Consider the following 22170-nt stretch of genomic DNA (forward strand, 5'->3'; position numbering starts at 1 on the left):
TGGAGGTATGTTAGTTTTTATTCAGACGCCAATTTTATTCGAAATAAACTGATCATTTCTATGCTGAAGGACCACGTGACTGTTGAGTAAACAGTGTAATTGATGAGACGTGACAAGGACATCTAGTGCAGAACTCCATATATCGGTAGTAACGTATTCAGCCTTCACTTTTTCCTCTGAGCGCGAACGTTGTCGTTCTCAGTGTCTCTAGCATCTCAATTCGCTAAATGGAAAAAAAAATCTGGATCGAAAAAGTTCATTACAGAAGGCAATGCGTTTCCTTCTTTGTTAGCTCTACTAAAATTCATAGGAATATTGACGGATTTTTCAGATATACGTGATAGCGTATGCATAGTCTTTTTTGTCTTCCGACAAGGTTGTGTTGTCCTATCGTACACAGAGCAAAATTCGCATGCAAACAGCACGGCAGCAACAGCAAGAAATGACAATCATACAAACTTCACGGGTTTATTGTACAAGTCGTGCAGATGCAATCTCTCAACAAGAGAGGAACATGGCTTACAGAAGCACCTCACATATGTCACTGGGATCACGTTTCTTTCTTGACCGTCCTTTAAGTCAAAGAGTTTTTTTTCTGCGTCACATTCGCATGCTCTCTTCTTCGTCTTCTTTTTGAGCCTCTGGTTAACCGACCTCACCGCACAATGGTCGAAGTGACCAAGCAAACTCCGCGTACTCGTGGTTAAACTTGCAGTAGTACTTCGCAACGATAGCGTAGTGGAGTGTGGGCATCCTTTTAGCAGTTTTGATCTGACAAAGCTCGAGAGGAATTTTGAGTTTCTAATGAATGAAAGATAGAAATGGGGCTGTTTTTACCGGCTTCCCGAAGCCGTTAACGCATAACGTCGTTGCCACTAGAAAATGCAATGTTCGTCTGGAATATTGCGTTTGGAAGGATTAGCATGACTTTAGTATTCCAATTTACTGAGGTTCTCTTCAAGTTCTGGGCTACAAGAAAGAATCAAAAATTGAAAAAAATGTAATGAAAGCGCATTGACTTCCCTGGTTTCAGTGTGCTCTGATGAAGTAAACGAGCTTTAGTAAAATATGGACTAGGTAAAAACACTTCTCGCACTGTGATATCCGCTCTATATTTTCCAAATGCCTTGGTAACGACTGGAAGTTTAGCTTAAAGGTGATATTCAGCATTTTAGGTGGCACGAGAAATATAAGAACCCACATCACTCGTCAAAGCGGCTGAAGACGCAGCCGGCAAGGATGGGGTGCTATTTTCACTACCGCCAAATTGCGGCATGTTGAACGGCCTCACGGATTGTATACTTCTGGCAACGTTGGGTTCATGGTTGGGAGGGGGGGGGGGGGTGCATCGATACGCCACTGGAGGTCACCAAGTTTGGCATCGAGTGTCTGACGCACGCAACCAGACGCAGCTCATCAATAGTTTGTTTGCTGTTGGCTGCTCTTTCGTGCAGTAAAGCCAAAGCTAAACATAAGCTCTTTTGTATACATAAATACCGTCAAGCCGCCTCCATGTCAAATCATTTGATGAACGCTATACTCTTCCTGACGCCAACACAGACGTTGTAGGCGCCACGTACCCAGAGCACATTACTCGGGAGATCTTCAGAATTCTTCCACGGATAACGCGGTTATGTGGCCAACCCTTAACCGATTTCATGTAGATTGCAAGTATCATCTGCTGTGCGCCGAAGGCTAACTGCACCAAACATTACTGAACTAGCTAAGTCTTTACTCGCGTGATAGCCGCCGACTGTACAGTGGATAAACGTTGCGCACAAACTAATCACTTGTTCATGAAACCGAGCAAGAGGCTATTTTACGCACGTTATTTGTCGGTTTTGTTTGCAGTCTGGCGACACACTCGTGGTTCAGGTTTAATTAAATCGCTGTTGATCACTTAGTTCAGGTAGATCTGGCAGCCTTCAAAGCAGCGCTCAAGTAGCGGTCTCTAGACCAGTTGAAGTTGCACCGATGTTAGCCACTGCACACGTGTATTGAGAAATCAGGCTGCCCAGCTAAAGTGCGTAGTAAGACCTACAGGAATCGGCTCTTCCTAAGAAGTCCTTCCAGATACGGAGCTAGCGTCTCTGTCGGCACAGGTTCAGGCGGTTCTTTCTACACCAAAGGGCATCTATATCGCACGGAGCGACGCTGTGCCATTTCGGAGTCCGGCTTTGAGTCACACGTCACAGAGGAACCCGCGTTTCTGATGAGAGGTCTCTTGACTTGCGACGGTACACGAGTCGCCTTTTTCACCCGTACGTGTCCAGTGTGCAACAAGGTTTTGTGGGAGGGCATCTCGACACCTTTCTCTCGACGGCGCTGGCTGTGCTTCCGAGCCAGGGAGGGCCTTGCCACCGTTCAATGTCACGAAGGAAGATTGCAAGGCAGTTCATAACAAGTCAGTGTACACGGGTCATATTTCAGTTCGGTATGTGCGCCGGCACAGCAGCGACAACGCAGGGGGACAACCGCTCGCGTCACGTGTCCCCCGCTCAGAGGACCTTGATCTCGACGTCTTCGTCGCTGTCCACGTCCACGGAGCGCCGGTCGTCGTCTTCGTCCCGCGAGGCCCTCATGAGGTGTTCGGCGAGGCTAGCGGCGGCCGTCACCGGCTGGTGGGGGTGAGCGCCGTGACCGTTGGTGGAGCCCGCGGCCGCCGTGGAGGAGGACACGTCGCTCAGGTCCGGGTTCGGGTTGCTCTTCGTCGGCAGGGTCTGCTCCCGGGAGCCTCCGCTGGAGAGCAGCTCGCGCTCCTTGGAGTTGCGCCACTTCATGCGCCTGTTCTGGAACCAGATCTTCACCTGAGAGAAGGAATGAAGGAGAGAGATCGGTTAAACAAAGTGCGAAAGAGAAAAAGGATAGATTCAGCACAATGAAAACGTACTAGCGTTGAATGTACAGCAGGGATAGCGCGAGACGTAGACGAGGGTAGCAACGCCGGTACTGATAGCGCTATCTCCAGCTCCAAACAAGGGTTCAAGAAATAAAGCTAGGCAAGAGAGACCTTGTCCCTGTTTCAACTTCTTGTATTTTGATAGAACCGTGTTCGTATATGTCCCGGCTACGCTGAGTTTCCCCAAGAAAAGAAAAAGAAAGGGTCTACAAAGTGTCGACACCAAATAAGACAAGGTCACCGTACATGGTGGTTCAAGTGATTCGATGAGAAAACGTCGATTATATCTCTCTATTGCGTCCCTTTTTCATGTTCATTATTCACCCATTTCGTATCTTATTCGTACCGTATTTCACGCGCAACTATGTCGACATCGCCTTCTTGAGCGTCAATACTTGGCTGACACGTTCTTATTTTTTTCTTTCTGGAAGTGGCGACAATATAGCCAAATTTCAGACATGCCACACCAGTTTGAAGTAGCAAACAAGAACTTGCCTTCAAAAGCACGCAAACTCGACGCGTACGGCGAAAGCGTGGCGCGTACGTGAACATCCGGGATATCGCGCACGCGCTTGTAAGTTAGCGCATATGCTGTAGGTGGTGCTAGTAGTAAAATATCACACACTCTACGAGTGTTTACGGCCAATTTTACTCCTTTTTGATTATATCCTTAATTCTTGACTATTGCTACGTGTTCTCGGCCTGGAGACGTATCGTTTAGTACAATGTTCATGTTCATAGGACATCTAAAAGTGACCTAACCGACCGTTTTTTTTCTGGAAGAGGTTACAAGATAGCCGGATCTCAGATATGTCAAACCCGAGCGAAGTAAATAAGGAAGAAATTCTCTTAAAAAATCATCGCGTCGTAAAGCCAGCATATAGTAGCGCTGCTTTATTCAAATCTATTCATATGTCATCATCTAGACTTATGCTTTATATCCAGCAGAATAAAGCCGGCACGGTTGGATACAGCCATAGCCGAATCGAGCCGGCAGTTTCTTTCACTCTAGTGACTTTATTTGCCTTTTACTGTTGGAAAAAATTAGGGATTGCACCGAGCGATTGATTGTACAGAGCTATGGGTGGTACAAGGGCAAGTCACGAATGACTTCAGAGTGCCTGAAGGAGAAAGCTGTCACTGGGGCAAAAAACAAAAACAAATTGAGAATTTAATTATGCGATCATTTCAAGGCGAAAGAACTTGCTTTGCCCCGCTATTTTTCGGAAACACATTGCAGTTTAACTATATTTCCACTTCACTCGCTTGAAAAAAAAAAAAGAACGGTGAATTTTCACTCAAAGTGGGAAGTTAGAGCAATATTAGTGGTAATAAGGCTGGCTCGTTTTCCCACTGTATTAATTACAGAGGATATTCTTACACGTACGCCTTGATAATCAGCTTTATAGAGGGGCTGCTTTTGCTTCCCCTTCTTTTGTATAATTTCTCTCTCTCTCCTCGTCTCCTCATTCCTGCCGCCAGCGTCGTTCAACTTTATGCTCGATAAACATCATTTCGTGAAGCATACAGAACCCACCACAACTTCCGGATTGTTGCGCAATGCCACTCTTCGTGCTATATCAGAGCGTCAACGCGAGAGACAAGGCACACAGGCACGCATACCCTGTAGCACACGTGTGCACGGAGCTCTGTGAATCGCAATGTCAGAAACATGGCGTACTGCTGAGCCCTATGTCGCGGGTTCGGTTCTCGGTTGGGGTGGCCGAATTCCGATAGAGGCAAAGAGGCTCGTGTGCAGTGCTTCCGGTGCCCGTTCAAGAACCCCCAGGTGGTTAAAACTGATACAGAACAATCTCCCCCCCCCCCCCCCCCCCACTCACTATGGCGTCACTTATATCCCGCGAACTGCCTCGGGACGTTGAACATTATAACGATGTTACAAGATATCGGCCGAAAAGTCGGATGAGTGTGAACTATAATGCAAGTACATGCGCCACGTTCGTTGCGCATAGGCAGAAGTTAGGAACAGTGAACGAGTAAATATAGTCGGGGGAGAGAGCGAGGGAGAGAGAGAAAGCGAAGAGTAGGGGGAGAAGGAGGGCACGAGACACTCAAAGCCAGGCCCCGCGGCTGCAGCCGTCGTCATCATCCCCCGGCGGCTGCCGCTGCGACGGCGTGTTCGCGGACCGCGCGAACTCGTTAATTAAGCGGACCTCCTTCCGAAATGAGCCTCCGCCGACGCCGTAATGCGCGCCTTTAGCGAATTAATATGTCGGAACGCAACGCGAGCGCACAGACGCGCGGGGCTCCCGCGAGGACCCTTCCCCCTGCTCGCGTCCCGTTTTTTTCTTCTCCTTCTTCCCCTCCTTCCCGTTCCGTCGTCGATGTGGCCTCCGCTCCCTTTTCCCTCTCGCCACGTGCGGGAAGAAACCGCCCAGGCGTGGCGCGGTTGCGCAGTCGCCTTTTGCCGGAAAAAGCGCGCTCACATGCACGCGAGCGACGCCGTTCCGACGGCAATGTGGTGGCGACGGCAATTAGGCCGTCATCACGGCAACCCTATACCTCCCCCCACTGGCCTCCTTCCTTCGTGATCTCAATTTTCCCCCTATTCCATCAACCCTTTCGAGTACACCAGCGGCTATACGCTGCGTGTTATGCATTATGCCGCTATTTCCGGTCAGTTCTCGGACTCTCACCGAAGTTTCGTTCTTCGTTTCCATTCTGATGGTTGGAAAGAGGCTGAAAAAGTACGCCGAAAATTCGCCGGGCGGAAAGTGACACAGTAAACCTAATCGTGAACATTCCGTTAACCGTGGTAATTCCGTTTCATTGTGCTCAGGGGTGTAACGCAGGATGCCCCGAATTTCTCGCTCGCCTGCATTGCTTGCTCGACGGCAGTGAGTGAACAAAGATGGCGCGCAGCACGCGATAGCAGCAAACGATAAAATGTCGAGATAAAGTCGGGCATGCCAACACGAGTAAATCCTACGCACGCCGCTTCCTCGTTTCAAACACAGAAGGCTGGGCGGTGTTACATGCCGGCGCTGCTTATTGTTATCAAGACTATATCGCAATACTGGGACTGTCCCGCCCATATATACACGCAAGCCGCTTTCCACGTCTTTCTGGGGCTCAAGATGGGCGTGTCTCCTCTTTCGGACGTAATCTGTCTATCCACCGTCGATCGAATGCCAACAGTGCAGACGGGGTGCAATCTCACGCCAACCCTTTCTTTTCTATTGAATACGTTAAATGGTGCCATTTTTTTTCCCTACAAGTTACTTGGACAGGTAATGCACTGGGTGAAACAATAAATAAATGACAGAAGGCGCGCACAGCTTGTCCACGTGACTTCTCCGTTCTCAGCTGCCCATGAGGTAATGCTATAGTGCCTACAATATGCTCGTATATTCTAGGCACTATAGTAATGCCCAAGTGATGATAACCTAAGAATGAATCAGGATAAGCCAATGAAACTGGAGACGTATTAAGAGTTGAGTTTTGTGTCTTGATACTATTAGCTCATTTATCTGAGAGTGTCGCCAGAGCTCGCGGAGATCCCCAACTTTGCAAAACTCGGGCCTTCCTTCATAGTATCCCAGGTATTTATTTACCTTAACAGCGTAAGTACGATTTCCTGCTTACGGAATTTTGGGCAGAGCTAACAGAGAGTATCTGCGCTCGTCTAATTGTTAAGGGGCTGATATACCCACCGGACATGGTCAAGCAACAGAAAGTCGCTTTCATTCCTCGAAGCATTCCTCAATGAGGAGAATGAAACAGAATTGTATTGAATTCCTGGAAAGTTCATCCCGTCTCTGAAAGTCGTTCCGCTGTATCGTCGTTCCGCAGTATCGTCTTAGAACTTCTGCAAAGAAAACTGTATATGTATATGCGTGAATAAAGTTTGCCACTCACGCAACGATCTGAGTATTGAACCGTTATTATTGAACCGTATTGAACCGTCTCCGCGCACGTTATCATCGAGATCGGCTGGCCGTGAAGAGTGGGTGATAGGAAAGAAAAAAAAGAAAACATCGAGCCAAATAAGTCCTTACGTTAGACTGGCCACGGCCTCATTGGGTTAACACCAAACTGTGTACAACAAGTTCTTTTGCTGATAAGTACTGAAATTATGGTGACTGCCGAATGTACAATATCTTTATGGACGTACTACAAAAATCTGAAAGTTTGCCGATCAGGAAACAAACTTTAAGGATTAAGTTTACAGCTGTGCAACTACACAACTAAAGCACATCTCCAAACTTTGTGAGCTTTCTCTGCTAGAGCACTGAAAGTCTAATAATCACTTAAAGAATAACAACGACCACGATATAACATACTGGGGAGTCGGGATAGGGGGTAATGACATGCTGTTCGCAGTAACTGAGTCAGGTGAATGCGAATCACTGGAATTTGGAGATATTTTGTTTGCACAGTATGATTCGGCGTAACCCCATGAACAATCCCATTGAAAAAGTGCTGGCGTGTCCCGCGCACTTTACGTTTCCTGCTGTTGCCCAAAAGAAGGCCTGGTCGTCGCGATACGGTATTATACGTGCACTGTCAATTATTTTTTTCTTTTTTTTATGCACTGCAGTACCGCAAACTGGTGCGTAAGACACACCTCCTTGCTAGGTATGAGAAGTTGATCTCACATCTGTATATAGCTGTCACCTGAGATCTGTGTTGTTGCGTATGAGTAGATGTCCTGAATAAGTGCGTATGAGTAGATGGCCGGGACCAAGTCAGCGTCTATCTTCGGAGCGAGCGTCATGTTAGGGTTAGAAAAAGTCAACCTTTAGAAAAGCCTGGCGGTTCTACGCGTTCTAGAGACCGTTGCGCAATGCCTACAAAGGGGAAATTGTCCCAGAAAAAGCGGCGAAGCACGTAACAACACCCAAAGCCCGTCACGAATTTCTGACGTTCTTCGGCAATTTCGCTAAAGCCATCTGCGCAGACGTTCATCAAGACAAGAGTTCAAACCTTCTAGTTTCTGAAAGTGTTGTAATTTCTGTGACAACATTCGCTGAACAATGATAAATACAATGGGGCTAAGAGCACCAAAATTAAGTCGTGGCTTTAATACTGAATGCACTTGCTCCACTCGGAATACTTAAAACAAGTCTTTGGAAGCAGCCAGCTTACTTATTTTTCGTATTTCACTAGATTTTTTCTGATACGAATAAATGGATTGTCGATGTAACTTTTCTGTCGATACATCTATTTCTTCTCTGCAACGCAATAGCTACACATCACAAATGCAATGCATCCTTCGTTCTAACGCGTTGGCTTTTTCGCACGCCTCCGCTGACACGCCGCGAAGCATCCTCAAAAGGAACAGCGAAGAACGACCGCGTGCTTTCCAAGGGCCGAGCTCCCAAAGCTCCTCATACCTAACCATGAATAATACATGCCGCGCCCCGGAGATAAAGCCCAAACACAAAACTCGCTCGCGGTGCCGCCGCTGCCACATCTTCGAGAGCAACGCGCATTCGCGCCTTCGCGCGCGCACGCACACACACGCACGCCAAATACGAGGTCCCGATTCTCTCGCCGCGACTGAGGGCGCCTTTTCCGAATTTCATATCGGAGTCAACTCGCCAAGTAGCTCAGCGCCGCGTTTAGATGCCCGGAAAAGAAGAAAAGGAAAAAAAAAAAAGAAAGCGTGACGGCGTCGCAGGCACATCAGCGGCAGGCGCATTGCACATCGAGAAATAAACAAGGCACACAAAAGGCGACTCTCTTTATGAAGCGGACTACGAAAACGGCACGGCAAGAGTATAGTATGTGCGGTCGGTCCCTCTGCCACTGGGGTCTTCTGCTTCGCAGCACGCTCTTGTTTTCGTTTATGCGCCACGTGCGTCGCCGCTGCTGCTTTTTCTCTCGCCCCTCGTATGCAGGCAGAGACGCCGGGCAGAAGGAAGCTGCATCTAGCAGGCGAGGACGCGGGCAGGAGAGAGAGAGAGAGAGAGAGAGAGAGAGAGAGAGAGAGGTAGTGGGCGCAGCGCTTTCGTTTGCCTGGCTAACCGCGTAGTTGTTGTTGTTGCTTTTTTTTTGCTTTTGCCTCTTTCGGGCGCCAGGTTCAAGACGCGAGGCTGCTCTCGCTCGGTTGGGTGTTTCCTGCGGCAGGCAGGCAGCCGCCGGGCTCCCGCTTGAATGCGCCCTCGTAAGCGACGACAACGTCGACGACGGCTGGCCCGAAGTCGTTGATTCGTTCCTCTCTCGCTTTGTCGGTCGCTCGCAAGCGACGGCGCACGACAGTCAGCCAGCGTGGCCGCGCGTGTGTATATGACGCACTCAATGGAAGAGGGGGGGCACGTGGGGGTGGCCGGGCGCCGGTTAAGGGGGCGACCGCCGGTGAATTATTCATGCAGCCGAGGCAATTCTCGCGATGCCGCGGCCACGCCGAGCCGAGCCGAGCCGAGCGAGAGGCGTTAGCGCAACCCGACGTACTGGGACGACTGCGCGACGCAGGCGACGCCGGTGACGCCAGCCTTTCTCCCCGCTCGAGTTCGCGCGCCTGCTAGCCGAGAACACGAGGGGCCACACCGCTGTCGTCAGGTTATTGGCTCTTTCTCGCCGGAATCCTTCTCCTTCCCGACATACGCGCACTGTTTCTTTTTACCGCCGGGCGCCAAGTGGCCCCTTCTGGCTTGCCTGTCTTGCTGTCTTGCAGGCTTCCTCGGTCATCGGATGGGAAAGGACGCGCGATGGTGCTTGGAAAGAATAGGCAACACCGTGCACCTAAGCCTCTCGGCCCGAGTGACACACGGGTGAATAGAACTGACTTCTCCTCTATAAGGGCCCTGAAGGAATAATTCGAAGAGCTGGGCTACTCAAAAGCCCCCCCGCAGTTAAGGTGAAGCCTTAGCTCGGGGGTTCCTCTACATACATGGGAAAGGAGAAATCGTTTTTCTCGGCAACAATTGCACCGAACTTGATTAGGTTTATTGCATTTAAAAGAAAAAGAATCAAAATATAGTGACCGTTGATAGAAAATTTTCGATTTATGCCGTAAATGTCTTAGTAAGAATTGTTGGAAATCACAAATTTTCAGAAAGCGATACTATCAAATTTTCAACTGTGTAACTCCGCAATGAAAAACGATATCACAGCTCTGTAAATTGTACCTAATGGTACACCCTCAGCGGACAAAATTGATGTATATTATGCGTAGCTCTCGAACAGAGTAACTATAGGTGAGTAGAAGGTTTGCAGAACCCTTTTAAACAATGCAACAAGTTGACGTAAGATATAAATTGATATTTCAAATTTGTCCACTTTCGATGCTCTAACGGATGCAGTTCACAGATCTGCGATTTCTTGGTGCAAAGCTACGAATTTGTAAACATTGTGCTTCAATTTTTTTGAAGCTCACTAATTTTCGAAAATTACTTTTAAACAATTAAGGCTCTAAATCAAAAGTTCACGTCAATAGTCATTAGAACTTAACTTTCTCACTCAAATGCAATAAATTTCACTAAAATCGGACCAGTGGTTATCTCAGAAAAGTGGTTCTGCGTATTACGTGCATTTGAATAGGTGGTATCTGAGTTGAATCCGAGCTTAAGCTTCCTCTTAACATAGCTTTGAGGATGTAAACAATCAGGACTAAAATTGTTCGGTTCACTGGTAAATAGAACCAGCTTGATGACGGGCAGCGCTGACTGCTCGGAGACATGCATTTACCGGGTGTTCCTACGAAGACATGTAGCAATATTGAAAAACAGCCTTTTTTAAATGAAAGGACGGTTCCTTCGGAAACATGGCGTTAGGTGTGGTGACCAAAGGGTAGCGGGTGATACAACGTAATTAGTCAGTAATTCCCCAATAATTAGGCTTTACGCCCTTAATTGCAGCGGACTCATCGTAATTGCTCATTGTAACGGTCCCACCGCTGAAATTGAAAGTTTATAGGTCAATTGTTAATTTTCGCTGATTAGCGGTAAATTACAGCGTATTAGCCCTCCTTCCATGGTTGCCACAGCGCATGGCATGTCCCCGAAAGAACTGTCCGTTTATTTTAAAACGGCTATGTTTAAAGAAAGAGAGAGAGAGAGCGAGAGAGAGAGAGAGTTATATGAGAAAGCCAGGGAGGTTAACCAGGCTGAGCACGGCAGGCTACCCTGCACTGGGGAAGGGAGAAAGGGAAGTGAAAGAGAAGGAAGAAAGGAGTTCAGAGTGTCCACTGTTACACGCACAAGCGTTCATCGCAGAGTCACTCACAGGTGGTCACACGGGCTGGTGCATTTCAAGAAACCCACCAGCGCCTTTGCGGCCTTGCTCATAGCATACGCTCGAGGCCACGGGCCCAAAATCTTCTCCTCTGTGGCCCATCCTTTCCGTCAAACTGCGGCATTAATCTGGACTCCCGCACATGCGGGCCTTGCTGGAAACGAGGCGGCTCATGCCAGTGCCCGAGGATTTACAGTCCGGGCTCAGGCATCAGATGCGTCGGACCTCGCCACGGAGGAGGCGCCGTTTACAACGCGCGATCGGCTTATTACCTACCACGACATCTGCACACACTACCGATTAGACCGTTTAACCTCTCCGCCACTCATGGGCAAATTCCCGCGCAGGTGTGAAGTTCTGTGGCGACAGCTGCAGACTCACACCTTTTCGCCCCCTTACCTCCTTCACCACATTCATCCCTCCATCTACCTTTCTCCCTCTTGTAAATTCTGTCTCGCCCAAATCAGACTTAACCCACATCATGTGGGGGTGCCTAAGCACCCCCTTCCCCCTTTCCTCAAGCAATTAATATCTAGTGAGGAGCAGTGGGAGGCTGCCTTGCGCCGGTCGAGGCCCAACATTCATGAGGCCATTCTGGAGTGGGCTGAGAGGATAGAGGAGGACTATTTCAAGTAGCTCCTCCCCCCACCATCTATTCCGTGCCCCCTTCCCTTCAAAGAGGGATAAATAATGTTTTTCATCATCATCATCATCATCATCATCATCATCATCATCGTATTAAGTGCCATCCCAATGCTGTCCGAAGGGCACTCCTCCCGTTTTCGTACGTCGGGCAGTCACACAGGAGCTGTTTGGTCGTTTCTTCGATACCAGATGTCTTACAACTGGGACTGTCTGCCATTCCAATTAGAAATGAGTAGGTATTTGTGAAAGAAACTCCTATTTGCAGGCGGCACAAGCGTTTCTTCCGGTCGGTTATGTCCAGGCAAAAGTTGTAATGTCATATGCTGGTCCATGGCATATAGGTGCTGGTTGGTGAACTCCGGTGTGTTCCATTTTCTTAGAGTAACAATATGGGCAAGACCACTGAGGTGCTGCGCTGCATCCGTTCTCGACAATGGTATCGCGGTTTCACATTCATCACATTCACATTCGTCATTTCACATTCATCATGTGCCTCACGGGCAGTTTTATCGGCACTTTCATTGCGAGTAATGTTGCAGTGCCCAGATAGCTACTGAAAAAAACATTGTTGTGGCCTCTGTCCACCGCTTGATGGTAGCGTAATCGTATCTCTGCTACCAATTGTTCATGTGGGCTGTGGCGCAAAGCTGATAAGAGTGATTGCAGGGCTGCCTTTGAGTCACAGAATAGAGCCCAGTCATTTGGTGACTGTTGCTGCACATCTAGCGCAATAATCGCGTATCTCAGGACTGTCAATAAAGTTTTTCCATCCATCCATCCATCCATCCGTCCGTCCGTCCGTCCGTCCGTCCATCCATCCATCCACATAGCACTGAACTACAGAGGGCGGAAAGTTCCGATCCTGTCAATGTTGCGACGGGGCTGACGTTGAACTTCTTGCAGATTGACATCGACGGAATGACTACCGCACCAGTAGAGCTGGTTAAAGTCGAAGAGTCGCCATCTGTATAAATGTGAACTCGTTTGGAGTATGAATCATGCAGTAGATATAGAGCGGCTTGATTCAGGGCACAAGTTGGCAAGTCGGACTTCTTTCAACTCCTGAAATGGAAAGCCGCACTTGTGGCTGCCGGAGTCATCCCAAAGGACAAGGTGATCTTGCTGCAGGGGTGAAATCGGATGGAAGAAAGGATCGGTACAAGGGTACAATGCCCGAAAAGGTTGCCTCTGGTCTACTTTCCGTGAGAGAAGCAAGGCGTTCAGACTGGTGTCGGTAAAGGTGACGGAGATGATGTCTAAGGGTGTCTATGACGATACACGTACTGATGGGGTGTTCCCTGGCGATGGCAATTGTTGTGGCTGTTTAAGTGCATCGTGTTAGACCCAGACGTGACCCAGAAGCGCTTCAACTTGCATGCACTTAAGCACTGAGATTTGTCTTCCGGGCGCTTGACAGCATCGGAGTGCTGTGACGCAAGAAACCCATGAAGAGCGCCTTGTATAGTTGAAGCATAGAACGCACCGATGGTCCTCATGATTATCCAGCAACGGCTTAGAAAAGGTGACTGATTGAGAGGAGTCTCTTCTTTAGGTAGAATACGTGGGGGCTACAGGAAAGGTGGCGGTTGAAAATGATCCATAAAAATCTATGGGTTCTATTGTACAAGATAGGCTGGCCATTGATAGACACCGGGTATCCAGTCATCGACATTCGCGTGAAGGCGACTAATGCACACTTTTCCGTTGAAATTCCGAAGCCTTGTCTCTGAAGATAAGTAGACGTCATTGTCGCAGCCTTTTGCAACCTTGCGTGAACCTGGAGAGGAGTCACTCCTGAAGCATAGGCGCAGATGTCATCAGCGTAAACTGACAGACTGACCGACTGTGGCAGGAATTCTGCCAGCCCAATGTAAGTCACATTAAACAAAACCGGGCTCAAAACACCACCTTGTGGAACTTCACGGCTGGCGTAGTGGTCGGTAGTTTGACAATCATCGGTGAGTACAAAGAAAGCAGCTGTTTTTAAACATTACTAAAAGGCTCCATAGAAACACACAATATATGTATTATGGAGTGGGCAATGGTTGTCTCTATTACACATTTGGCAGTATTCCTTTTTTATCTCCATGCTTTATTGTCTGCCTTGCGCCCTTGCTCGGCATTAAATACTGGGGACATCTTTCATTAAATTGTCGTTAAACAAAAACCTTTAAAAACTATAATGGTGCATAACTTTTTTTAGAAATCTTACCCTTTTGTCAGAAACAAACAGACACAAAATAATAAGAAATATACTAAGGAACGATAGTTTATGCAGTGGTTTAAAGTAGCATTGGATGCTTAGCTACCCTTCTTCGCACTCTAACCATATCAGCCGTAGACTCTTCCGCGTTAACTTCAAGAAAATCTCCGCAGTCCCTTTGGTTTTGCCAGCTTTTCTTTTTTTTTCTCCGGCTGAGGATGACAGTCTGTACCAGTGTCACAGGATTGTCTTTTCCGACAAGGGAAGAGGGCATTCATAAAAATCGAGCACAGAATGTGTTTAACGCGTTTCTGCGCTTCGTGAGAACATGTAGACTAACTGACTTATAGAAAGTTGTCGTGTGCTACATCGCGCGTGTGTTCAAAGCCCCCTGCCCCCCCCCTTTTTTTTCTATTTTAGCTCATCTTTCCTTCTGTTACCTTCAATTACCTTTACGCACTTATCATAGCACATGGTATATATAACCATTCAGTCTACAACTAATGTCCTCGTCATTCGCTCTCATTTTTCCGCCTCATCTTCCTCCCTTTTGCATTATTCTGCACATAAATAATGCAACTGAAACCTAGGATTGAAAACCTACTGAAACTGTCTGCTGATTACCATAATCCTATATGGTCACATGGTTATTTACGTGAATTTGCTCGCTTTCATACGAGATTCAACATGATCGTATAGAATTATGCACACAGGGCGTATCAGGTATGCGGGTTTTTGGAATAGGAGGGAGAAGCAGGCATCTCTAAAAGAGGCATCAGCTGGTTTAACGTAGCTAAAGGAAAGGTCGGAGCGCCTAGAGTGATAACTTAGAGAACAAATACGTTTGATGTCCGCCCACCGCGATAAACCTTCTATTAACTGAGCGTACAGAAAAGCACAATATCACGTGGCCTTTAAAATCGCATTTTCGATTACTCCCTGCCGTTGACAGCATACAGCGACCGCTTAGTGACAGACGTCCGAACAAATGCCATTGTTAAGCGCAAAACAAATTTCGGGCGTTCCATGAAGCAAGCCTTCATCGGCTGCTCATGAAACACGCCTAACGGAGGACCTTAAGGAAAGTGCTGCATGCAAGATATCTCCGGAGTCCTAAACTATAATTTCTTTCATACATCGCGCAAAACGTTTTCGGAACACTGCACCGTAACCCGCATTATTATTACCATCGAAACGCATTACGTACACGAACATGCAGATGCGTGGAACAGGAAATCGCGACGGCGCTCGCATTATTCCCCGTGAAATATGGAAATTAGGTCTCTTCGGAGGCGATATATATATATATATATATATATATATATATATATATATATATATATATATATATATATATATATATATATATATATATATATATATAGTACAAACGCGAACGGAGAATACCGCTACCTATAGCACATTTATCGGGCTCATAATCATAAAGCTAGGCTTTTGCATAACGGAAATGGTCCTTCCGATCTCAGCCACGTACACCAGAATGTGCCCCGGAGCGGAAACGCATTTAACGCGGCAATATCGCCGAGATCACCGAGAAAATGCGCGCCGATATCGACTCTTGGCCTTTCGAGCGTTTCGCACGAAATGACGAGCATTCCCTCACGCTTCCGCGGGCAAAGCGGTTGTCGGGCGATCCAAGAATATTCAAGGTGGAGTAGAGTGTTCAAATATGAAGCGGAAATATTTCTAGCATTTAGTGACGACTGTAGCCGTGTTTTCATTGGGAAAGGCCTTAGTCCTGAATTAGACAAAGAAGGCTGCTGTTGATGATGGTGGTGATAGCCATGCGAACTTATTTGGACGTTTGCAACAGCTGCGTGACTGCTTTTTGCTACAGACGTTTTTAACCCCAAGAACCATCACCGGAAAGGCCGGTGCATGATGTGGGCGTGGCGTACTAGGTAGAATCACGTGACGGCGGCTAACTGCGTCCCTCACAGAGGGAGCAAGCTGGGAACAAACATTTGTCTCAACACTGCGCTGTTGATATGTTTTCCCACATTTAGCGTCGTTAATTACCACATTATTTGTCCTTCCATATAGGCGTCTATGGACGTGTGTGGCTATATCGGCCGGATGTATTCGTCTATATGAACGTGACCAATGACAATTAACTGTTCTGGTCTACAATGTCGGGCGTCTCTCACTAAAGCCGGCTTAATCTTTCCCAAACAACGACACGATAAGGAACAACGATTAGTATTGTGAGAGGCGGCAAATAATCGTGGCTTATACTATTTCAAATGTAAAGGCTTCTCTTTACTCGAAGTGTTATTATGACGAAGCTTTCAGCGTGCCCTTTCCGGACGGCACTATATCTGTGGATGGCTATCTTGAACCGCGAACTCACGATGCTAACTAACCGATACTTCCCGATAAAATATTTACCCAACTCTGGTGCTCTACGCCACCACCTCAGGCCGATATCCTGCGAGTTATAAACTTTCCATGGGAAAATTGTGCATGAGTTCAGCTTCATCTGAAGGTTATTATCGTGTTCTTTATTTTATATATTTTTTTGTTTCTTGATTTGTTTCATGATCCCCACCACTGACTCGTACCCCTGCTTAGGCCAATGAGCCATTCTTGTTATTAAATTTCATCGTCTCTTTCAGTTGCTGCAACAGCATTTGTAAATGAAGTATTTTTCATTGCAGGTTAAGGCACGCTAATTGCTTCAATTGTTTCTATTACCGCTTGGGTCTGTCCAAAATTATCCACATGCCACGAGCCCTGCTGCTTCAACCAATTAGGAGACGTCGGCATAACAAGGGAGAAATTCGGCTCAACGTGACATGATAAGGAGTATAGATAAGGAGTACGAATGTGCATAGATAAGGAGTACGAATGTGTTAATTGTCAGAAAAGCCCATATAAATTTAACCTCCTATCGCGTAAACTTTTACCGCTTGCGTGCGCGGCTGGGTGGCAAAGAAACGCTTTCTTCAACCTATACTTACTTAGAGCAAACATTTCTGAAAACAGTGATGCAACGACATGTGCAAACAATTAATATGTGGCAAAGGGTATTACTACAATCAATACAATGTTACATGTGTCATTGTAGAGGCTAAGTAATATATGTACACATAGGGTTTGTAAACCACTCAGATACGATGAAGAAAATAGATATTGTACGCCGATATATTATGGGTAAATATATGTTCATTTTACGACACAGTTACAGTATCTCCATGATCTCAGAACTCTTTTCATTTGTCATATACAACATGAGAAATCTGAACCCAAATACCACGTTTTATTGCTGCAATAGCTGAGAAACGTCTGCAGGTGATATTTGAGCAAAACGCTTGAGCAAAAAATTCGGACGCAGACGCAGGGAGTAAAAGAGGACGAAAGCTGGTACAAGGGATGATAAGGCACGAGTTGTCGCCCGCAAGTTAACAAACAAACTAACAGTATTGTGAATACTAGTTACTTGGCACTATACGTCCATGCCATCCGCGAAGGAATGCATCAAAGCAGTGCCGTTATTGAAATCGCTCTCGATACCAAGGCACTAAATCTGTAAACTTCATAATTAACCTCTTCACAAGGCGCGAAAATTTTCGGAAACTGAACCTCGCAAGAAAAGAAAAGAAAAGAAGAACAAAAGCCCACGCGTCTCCTTTCCGCGCGAAGCGCCCCAAATAGGGGCGATGAAAGGAGGAGGCCCGCAATAATCGTCTCAAGGGCCGGATTTCACCTCGAAGCAGCTGACGCCCCGCTTTCGCCATGCGAAGCTTAACCAAGCGCGTTGTAATGAGCTCGGGAAGCGATCGAGAGAATGCGAGAGTCGGGGCGATGACGAAGGCTTTTCTTCCACGGCCGGATCTCGCCGCGGAGTGACGCGGAGGGAACGCCCGAGCACGCTCGATCGCTCCCTTCGAAGAGAAATTCGGGCGCTCTTCATTCTTCGGTTATATACACACACGGCGAGCTAGATTATATATACTTGTTACGCAAGGCACATCAACGCGACGCAAGCTGTTGATGGCGGCGGTACCGCATATACAGAGCGCCGCAAAACACCATATAAAGGGAAACGTCGATGGCGTCTCGCGTCGAGAAGCTCGTGTCGCGGCTCGCTGTACACACAGTATGCAGATAGGAAGAGACGCCGGTATAAGCGTTTAATTCATGGCTGCCGCGGACTGCTCAGCAGAGCGTACGTGAGGTTCGGGCGACGCAGCTATAGTATGAGCGCGTCGAAAGGTTGCAGCTGCTGCGGCAATGGTTGGTTAGGTTTGGGCAACGCGCAATGATTGCCTCGCGGGCGCGTATCGCTCGAGACACTGTTATCTGTGATCGCTGGGTGGACGAAAGACTCTTCACTGTGCATAATGAAGCGTCCTCCCCCCTCCCCCCCCCCCATTTTATTTTCTTATTTCGGCTACCTCGAGCCAAATTTTGTTGGTTTGACGCCGGCGCTCACGCGCGAGGTAAATAAAAGATGTCTCGCGGTGACTTGCGGCGGTAGTTGGTTGGTGTGTTCAGACCGATCAGCTTTCATTGTAGCGTGTCGTAGCGAAACAGCCCGCGTGACGTCGAGTCGCTTTTTAGTCGTACGCATTGCACCGACGTTCATATAGAAGCAATATTTATCTATAGCAGAGATGGCATTGATCCTTTCCAGTCGTGCTTTTCATATGTCGTTGCGATTTGGCGAAACAAAATCTAGCGTTTTCGCACCGGCAATAAAATTCCGGACATATATATATATATATATATATATATATATATATATATATATATATATATATATATATATATATATATATATATATATGCATCAAAAATAAAGATCGATTATTGCACAGAATAAGTGGACTAAGTAAAATTATAAAAATAAGGTAACCGAGTGTTAAGAAAGTTCTTGTACCATTTCTCTAATACAGTCATGTTTGAACGATACGGATTCTACACCGCATGTAAACAAAACTTGTGTAGTTTCAGGTTCCCAGTGCAATAATCGTAGCCACAATATGCAATAGAACTTGTTATACGTACTGTAATGTTCATGTAAATCCACATCTTCATATATATATATATATATATATATATATATATATATATATATATATATATATATAAAGTGAAGTAAGAAGCGAAGTACGAAGCAGAGCTTCCTTTAGGAATTCAACAATTGACTATTAGTCGCTTCACCACAGAATAAACTACGATACGTTAATCGATTGTTTGCGCACAAGGCAGGACGGCCTCTTGCGACGGACTTTATTCACTCCCGGGGGAGCCGTTTCCGTGACGCCGCATTTAGCGAAACCATTTCGCGCTAATTAGAGGGCCGCGCGGGGCACAGTTTGTCACTCAACAGGATTTCAGCTCTTACGACACCCTGCAGACGAGGCGCGCGAAATTTTCGCCTGCCAGCAAAGTGGCCGCTAACGCGTGCCAGAAGCAAACGCCTCGGCGTCAAAATCGCGCCGCCGAGGACACTTAATCATCATTACGTATCGGTGATAAATATGAAATGATCGCCATTAGGGGCTGATACTTTCCGAGATGCTGAAGAGAGAAAGAACTATAATAAAGGGGCCGTAATCGAGCTCACAGCTGAGGTAACATTAGTGTGTCTCATTTCGCGGGCTCCCTTCCATTCTTTCTTTCTTTACTGCTTTCGCGGGTTCATATTGCTGTAATGATGACGCCTTGTTCGGGCCGGCCGCGCTATAAATGCCAGTTTGCGCGCATGCCGCAACAGCGCGCTTGAGGGTGCATCCATGCGAAAGGTCGAAGCGTGCTCCCAACCGTGTTGCGTCACCCTGTATACGCGCAGTGAGTGTGCTTCGGGGGGTATCCTTTATCGCGCCATCCAATCTCGCAGCAAGGTATCTCGAAACCTCCTTGTGGAAACCTGTTGGGCCCCATTTAGGTCGAGGCGGTCAGCCACAAGTGAAGTGACTGGTTCCACTATTCATCTAACGGTTGAAGATCTGTTGAGATAACGTTAATAGAGGATGACAGAAGAAGACAGCGTCAAGTCAGCTGACACTTACTCGGTTTACAAGTGTGGCTACAAACATTACCGCGACGAAAAAAAAATTGCTCTCAGCCGCAGTTTCTTAATTGTGGTAGCACGAGGCTAGCAGCGAAGTTATTGCACGGGCTTCTTACACTGAAATGATTATACCTTCACTATGCATCTGTGAGAAACGGCAAACCTCTGAAAAACAGAATCGGCATTGTCTCTTATTTCGAGCTGCACAGAAGGGATGGACAGCGGTGACATTAAGAAACAAGCGCGTGTTGTAGAGCGATAACCTCTGCGAAAATTCATATAGCGCTCAGCGCATAAGCAATGGCCAATGTGTGCTCAGAATTCGGAAGGCACACCCATAACAAACAAAGATAACATGCGCACTTAGTTCACGGACTGTTTTAGGTGTGATGCGAAGGATGCCAGAATCCCGCTGCCTTGCCTCAAAGAAGAGTGGTATACGCTGCTCCGCTGCTGGAGGGTGTGGCTAGTAAAGGCAGGTATAAAACGTAGAATGAGAAGACATAATTTTTTTTGGAAAGTGAGTTTATTCATGAAAACGTTTATAGAAAACGGTGCTCAAGAAGATCAAGACCCTGCCCCAACAAGCACTCCCTGGACGCCGCTGTTGTAAGCCAAGAACGTAGTTAAGGACTCTAAGTTTTGATGCCTGTCAGAGATCCCATAAATATGCATTTTGCTCGCAGTAAAGAAACGAAGCTCGAGATTTACATGCTTCGAAGAGCCTTGCCGGCGGCGGTTTGTCAGTTGTAATTACGAGGATGGCTATAACAGTCAACCAAGCACGCGGTACGGGAACGCCTGGTAGCGAGATGATGTTACTCACAGCGTAAAACACACAACAAATGGGCGATCTAAATAAGTAAAAGAAAAACTGGGAAAGAAAAGAAGAAATGCCGATGCTTCTGCTGATAAGGGTTATTCTGGACCAGGATGTTCCGGTCAAGGTTGCCCCAGTGAAAGAGAGAGAACATCCACAATATCACGACCGAAACGTACACGGTGACACTATCCTCAGGGCACGTTCGTGCTTCTTCGCGCACAGAATACTAGACACTGGGCAAACAAAATTTTCTCAACTGGTTTCGCGCACAGTAAAAAAAAAGAAAAGGAAAGAAGTGAAAAAAAAAGGAAAGACGCGAGTCTCCCTTAACACAGCGCGCGAGATTTCGAGGGTACCGCAGCGATGGTCTGGTGAAATGGTGTGCGTTGCTCAACAGGGGACGACGTAAGTGTAATCGGTTGGGGCAACGTGACGCAAGAAAATTAGGCTGCATACGTGCAGAGTGCGATCGAGATTTTATGGACTGTTCAGGAAGGCATTACCCACCTTCGGGTTTAACGTTTCATGCTATACTCAGCGGCGTATATATAGCTTTATATACGAGGCGCACGTGACACCCGAGGATAGCGAAATAAGTTATAAGCGCCGGGGAAATGTATATCTATCAGCTGAAACAGCCAGAGACGAGCTACAGCAGCGAAGAAACAAGCTGTGCCCATAGCCGCTGCTGACGTATGGAGCGCGTGAGCGTGCGTGTGTGAGTGGGCACGACGAAAAAAAAAAAAAAAAATGGAGAGGTGATGAGGCGTTCCCGAGCGTGTAAGATTTCAACCGACGAGAGAAATATATGGCAGTGGGCGTGAACCGGCGGCGTTGCGAACGAGAGAGGAGCAGTCAGGGCGGAGAGGAAAGGAGGCCTTCGCGCCAGGCCTGACCGACCGGCTGGCGTATCGTGTATATACATATACACGGCGGCGGGTAATTAAAAGCGCGCAACGTTTAAGGCATGCCGCTGATCAGCAACACTTGGTGTTGGAAAAGAAAGAAGAAAAGAAGAAAAAAAAGAAAAGAGAAATAGAGACACCTGCATACATATACTATATAGTATATCGCCTATACAGACACGCCAGTTCGTTACAACTTGCGCCTTTCCCGCGGCACTCACTCCGGCGCGCGGTTTCGCAAGTGCCCCGAGCGCTCGTCTTTATTACCGTTCATCTGAGCTTTCGGTGCACCGTGCTGTTCGTAGTGAGCACAAACTTGCATACATGGTGATCCGGGGTGCGCGCAGGTATGCGGAGGCTCTATAAATAACGACGAGGGCGGATTGGATAAGAAGGGAACGTGTGGAGAACCTGCGGAGCTCCCGCGCGCGCGCGCGCGGGAGCACCTCTTTGCGC

General features: G+C 47.3%; 1 protein-coding gene across 1 annotated transcript in view; it reads right to left on the reverse strand.

Annotated features, from left to right (window-relative positions):
- Positions 1 to 452: 452 nt before the first annotated feature.
- LOC135898841 (uncharacterized) overlaps positions 453 to 22170 on the reverse strand; it is a 97224-nt gene continuing 75506 nt past the window's right edge. The window contains exon 5 of the mRNA XM_065428005.2: positions 453 to 2807. Within this exon, the coding sequence (XP_065284077.2) occupies positions 2499 to 2807 (309 nt within the window). The 3' untranslated portion in view covers positions 453 to 2498. The remainder of the gene's footprint in view (positions 2808 to 22170) is intronic.

The sequence above is a fragment of the Dermacentor albipictus genome, chromosome 3, assembly GCF_038994185.2.
Source record: "Dermacentor albipictus isolate Rhodes 1998 colony chromosome 3, USDA_Dalb.pri_finalv2, whole genome shotgun sequence".
Lineage (NCBI taxonomy): Eukaryota > Metazoa > Arthropoda > Arachnida > Ixodida > Ixodidae > Dermacentor > Dermacentor albipictus.